Source organism: Nanorana parkeri, unplaced genomic scaffold (genome assembly GCF_000935625.1).
Source record: "Nanorana parkeri isolate BGI_ZX_2015 unplaced genomic scaffold, ASM93562v1 scaffold1089, whole genome shotgun sequence".
Lineage (NCBI taxonomy): Eukaryota > Metazoa > Chordata > Amphibia > Anura > Dicroglossidae > Nanorana > Nanorana parkeri.
Window position 1 is genome coordinate 157,615 of NW_017307357.1, and position 5,388 is coordinate 163,002.

General features: G+C 45.6%; 1 protein-coding gene across 1 annotated transcript; it reads right to left on the reverse strand.

The window, feature by feature from the left end:
- Positions 1-4,374: 4,374 nt before the first annotated feature.
- On the reverse strand, positions 4,375-5,388 carry MC3R (melanocortin 3 receptor). The gene has a single exon (XM_018567767.1). It carries the CDS (start codon positions 5,345-5,347, stop codon positions 4,376-4,378), a length of 972 nt encoding a protein of 323 aa, XP_018423269.1. The 5' UTR covers positions 5,348-5,388; the 3' UTR covers position 4,375.

Consider the following 5,388-nt stretch of genomic DNA (forward strand, 5'->3'; position numbering starts at 1 on the left):
TATATTGCTCCCAATTCATTGCTCCCTTCATATATCGCTCCCAACACATTGCTCCCTTCACACATTGCTCCCTTCATATGATGTTCCCAATTCATTGCTCCCTTCATATATCGCTCCCAACACATTGCTCCCTTCACACATTGCTCCCTTCATATGATGTTCCCAATTCATTGCTCCCTTCATATATCGCTCCCAACACATTGCTCCCTTCACACATTGCTCCCTTCATATAATGTTCCCAATTCATTGCTCCCTTCATATATCACTCCCAACACATTGCTCCCTTCATATATCACTCCCAACACATTGCTCCCTTCATATATCGCTCCCCAACACATTGCTCCCTTCATATATTGTTCCCAATTCATTGCTCCCTTCATATATCACTCCCAATTCATTGTTCCCTTCATATATCGGTCCCAATTCATTGTTCCCTTCATATATCGCTCCCAACACATTGCTCCCTTCACACATTGCTCCCTTTATATAATGTTCCCAATTCATTGCTCCCTTCATATATCGCTCCCAACACATTGCTCCCTTCACACATTGCTCCCTTCATATATTGCTCCCTTCATACATTGCTCCCGACATAGATCACTCCCAATTCATTTCTCCCTTCATACATTGCTTCCGACATTCATCGCTCCCAACATACATCGCCCCCGATATACATTGCTCCCAATTCATTCCTCCCTTCATGTATTTCTCCCAGTTCATTGCTCCCGACATACATTGCCCCCAATTCATTGCTCCCTTCATACACTGCTCCCAACCTTTTACTCCGGAATGTCCAAGGTTTTGCTTTCAGAAAGTTACGTTGCGCGAGCTCTCTGTCCATTGCTGGCCCACAAAAGTCTTCTCACTTTTTGAAAAGCCGACAAAGAGAAAACGTAACGGGATACATCGTGGAGGAGCGAATGTTCTTCAGAACAAACTCTCTGTTCTTCCCGGAGAATTCATATTTGTGATGAGCTCGACGACCTGTTGCTGAGGTGAAAATGTTTGTCAGCAAGCGAGCGCCGACGTGCGTCACGTATAAAGAGACAATGAGAAGATATTTTTTGGGGCAAAAGGGTCTTCAAAAGACAAGATGCTGAAAGTCTTTGCAGTAAACCTGATCCGATCCCCAGAAATTCCATTCACACCTTGAGAAGAAGAAACGCACTTCGGCGAATTCCATTTCCGAGACTGTAAGGCGTCGATGGTTATCCGCGGTGTGTCTGGCGCGCGATGCATCTGATACAGTCATGAAAGGTGCCCGGGGAACATAACAGCCCAGTCACTCCCTTGTCATGCGCAGCCCCCTCACGGAGCCAGTCTTTCGCGAACGTTGCAACTAATTGGCGCCGTCCCCAGACGCTCCAGAGAATATAACCGGTTCAGGAATAATTCTAATATCAGTCAGCGAGGTCTTCAAGCTCTATCTCTTCTGGGGTTTCCTAATGAACTCAGCACACAAATATTCAGCTACATATGAGGCACTTTGAAATTGTTATTCGGCTCATTTTTTTTTCCGAACTTGCGCGATAAATAATTGAAGCCTTCCATTAAACTTTTGTCCACGCATCGCTCTTCCAAACGCTTCCAATGCCTTATCTGCCAAGGGTAGGACTCCCAGCAATTGACATCTTCCAGATGATTCAGGTTCACGTTGATGAATACATTACCGTGAGTTATTTCTATGTGGATTTGGAATTAAAAAAAAAGGCACCAGGAAAGTTGGGTAGTTAACCGTGACGCTCAAATGAACTTTTTGAAAAGACAACAGAAAGGTGGCGCAGGGCTAGTTTGTTTTTGTTCTTTATGGATGGTAGGGCGAATGCAGAATGGAATGAAGGTGACACGTAGAAGCTTTTGGCTATAGGGGAACGTCGGACAACTATACAAGGCACAGTGAAATGGTTGCCAAAGCCCTGATGACCCTTTTGAAGGTTGATTTAGAGAAACAATGTATCAAAAACTATTGTCATCCAATGAAATTTTAGGTTCAGAATGATTGTGACTAACTGAGGAGCAACTGTTGCATTTTGCCAAATGTTTCTTTCCAGTTTTCAGACTGGTAAAGGAGTTGTAAGCCTTTGTACAGGTCAATCAAAACCACGCTCTCTAAACCCACTCAGTTATTTTCAATGGAACACAGTCAAGTAAGGCTGGCCGGACCTCAAAGTAGGGATGCACCGATACTTTTCAGATACCGGTGCCGATACTTGGCATTTTCATGAGAACTACCAGGGTTGCAGCTGGGACCGGGCTCGGGCGCTCCCCCATTGTCCTGAAATCATTAGTCTGTATTGTTTTAGAAAAACTGTCACATGACAATAAATAACAATGTATCAGTACTTGTATCTGTGAGGACTTGAGCAAGTATCAGTACTTGTATCTGTGAGGACTTGGGCAAGTATCAGTACTTGTATCTGTGAGTACTTGTAATGGTGAGGACTTGGACAAGTATCAATACTTGTATCTGTGAGGACTTGGACAAGTATCGGTACTTGTATCTGTGAGGACTTGGACAAGTATCAGTACTTGTATCTGTGAGGACTTGGACAAGTATCAGTACTTGTAATGGTGAGGACTTGGACAAGTATCAGTACTTGTACTTGCAAAACTGGTATTGGTGCATCCCTTTATATATGTTTATAAAAACAAATTCATACATTAAAATGGGGATGTACAAATCCCGGGAGCTCCGTGTGCTCCTTACACATGACAGTGGCCTCCTAACATCTGAATTTTTCTCTAGTCTAGTCCCGGAGCTGGAAAAGTATCTGTACTTGTACCGAGTACGGTACTTGGTAATCGGTGCATCCCTACCTCAAAGAGATGCAGGACTTTTTCTGTGCAGTCCACTTTGCAGACCCCATTACCAATACTTAGATGTGGTTTAGAAGCTACGCGGTATGATCAGAGTCCAATCACCGAATGTCACATATGTCCTCAGCAGTACTTGGAGCTCTTATGATCTATTAATGTGTTTCTAGGACTTGTCCCTTCAAAGAGCTGTGCTGTCAGCTACTCTTTATTTTTTCAAACACCATGGGAAAAAAAGTTGCCGTGCACAGCTGCTCCAGATTTTGGCTGCTCCTGTTTTGATAAATTCCCCTCCAAGTTTTTGGGTGTTCGAAGCAAATTCTACAATATAATCCCTTCTAAAAAAATAAATCATCCATTTACACTCAGCGGGCTTATTGTGGAGCGGCAAGACACCATCACCACGTCAGCTCTCAGGGTCGAACCGCCCCGCGTCCCCTCTTGGACAAGAGGCTAAAGCCCCAACTATGAAGATATAAAAAAATAAACATATTTCTCTACATGAGATGAAAACACACAATAAAGAAACCATCAAAATACATTTCTATTTCACTAACTGTGAGGTCACCTGTGATGTGCAGACACAGAACCTGAGACTTAAGACTGAGCTACCACAAGTCCCAGCATCCCCCAGCAAGTTCACCTGTCACTGCAGAATATTGAAGCCACTTCTATTGTCAAGCTGCTCGATGGGCTGCATAAAAATGACTTGCAGCCTGCGGCTCTGCAGCTGTTGTGAAGTGGCATTCCAGCGTTCCCTGCAGGCAGCTGGGAGTTGTAGTTCCACAGTGGCTGGGTAATAGTAGGTTGCTAAAGGCTAAGTGGAGAGCTGGCTGAATTGGTCGGCACGTTACACTTGCTGTGATAACACTTATGAACGTGTTTTCATTGTCCTAGCTGCGAGGATATGGCAAGATGAGGATATGAGAAGTGGGGTATGTATGAGCACGGGGACGACATGTAACACAGTGTATCACATCCATGGATGTCCTTTTCAGCACACAGCCAATCAAACCCCTTTTCTTTTTTTTTAGAATATTAAACTGTAAATAAATTATTATTAATTTTTTTTTCAATATATACTGCAAACATGATACAATGCCAAACCCACAGCCACCCTACGATGGCCAGAAAAAGGAAACTTGACCGTTGATTGGTCGCTGTGGCTTAATGCATTTTACCAATTGCAGCTTCGTATTTAATGTTATTTCTCCCCCACCAATACAAGTCTGAACAATGCATTATACGAGGGGTAGACAACCTCGGCACTCCATGTGCACTACAAGTCCCATGAGGCACTGCAAGGCTCTGATAGCCACAGGCATGACTCATAGAGGCAGACACATGATAGCATTTGTAGTGTCACCACAGCTGGAGTGCCGAGGTTGCATACCCCTGCATCTTTTGTGACACGCCCAGACCTTGTTTGAGAATTTCCAAAAGCCCTTCATTGTCCTAATCCAGGCTTTAGAGATCCTGCTGTGTCTGTGCCATGAATGGTAAACGGAGTGAATTTCATGAATGACACCAACTCAAACACACGTGTTGGGGGGATGAGACTCTAACCGCACTTTCCAAAATTCATGCCGTAGCAGCATATGATCTCCTTGAAGGTCTTCCGCATCTCCAGACTGCGGAAGGCGTAGATGAGGGGGTCGATGACTGAGTTGCACATGATGAGGATTAAGTACGTGTTGAAGTAGGCACCGTAGCAGATGCAGTAGGAGTTGCCGGGGCAGGAGATGATGAGGATGAGGTGGAGAAAGAAAGGAGCCCAGCACACAACGAAGACCCCCAAGAGGATGGTGATCGTGATGGCGCCCTTCATGCACGTCCGCTGCTGCACCACGCCGTCGACGGGCAGGGCTGCGATCCGTTTGACGTGGAGGCGGGCAAACAGGAACATGTGGACGTACATGGTGGCCATCAGGACAAGCATGGTGAAGAACATGGTGATGAGGCACACGATGACCGTCTTGCTCTCGGAGTAGACGATGAAGACGATGCCACCGATGATGCAGGAGACCCAGATGACCACGATCAAAGCCAACGCTTTCTTCACCGTCATGATGCTGTGATAGCGCAAGGCGTAGAAAATCGTGATGTAGCGGTCTATAGCAATCACCAGGAGGCTGCAGATAGAAGCCACCAGAGAGATGCAGATCAAAGAGTCAAAAACATCATCCAGCTGCTGGAGGAGCTGGTCCCCGATGTCCAGGTATTTGTTCTGCACGGCAATGACGATGGTCTCCAAAGCGTTGGACACGCTGACCAGCATGTCGGCCACGGCCAAGCTGCAGAGGAAAAAGTACATGGGCGAGTGGAGGTTCTTGTTCTTCAGGATGGCCAGGATCACCAGGATGTTCTCCAGCAAGCTGATAATCCCCAGGGTTAAAAACACCTCGGTCTTGATGAAAACTTGCTCGCAGAACTCGATGCTGCTGAGGTTATTGAGCAGGAGGGTCTCGTTAAAGTCCAAGGTGGCATTGAACTGGACGGAATGAACAAACAAAAGGATGCTGGATGAATTCATGGCTGAAGCTTTGGGGAACCGTTCTCCAAGAGTGTGGTCAA

What these genes read in the sequence shown, in the direction of transcription:
- MC3R (XM_018567767.1), bottom strand. Translation starts at nt 5,347, where the DNA reads ATGAATTCATCCAGCATCCTTTTGTTTGTTCATTCCGTCCAGTTCAAT.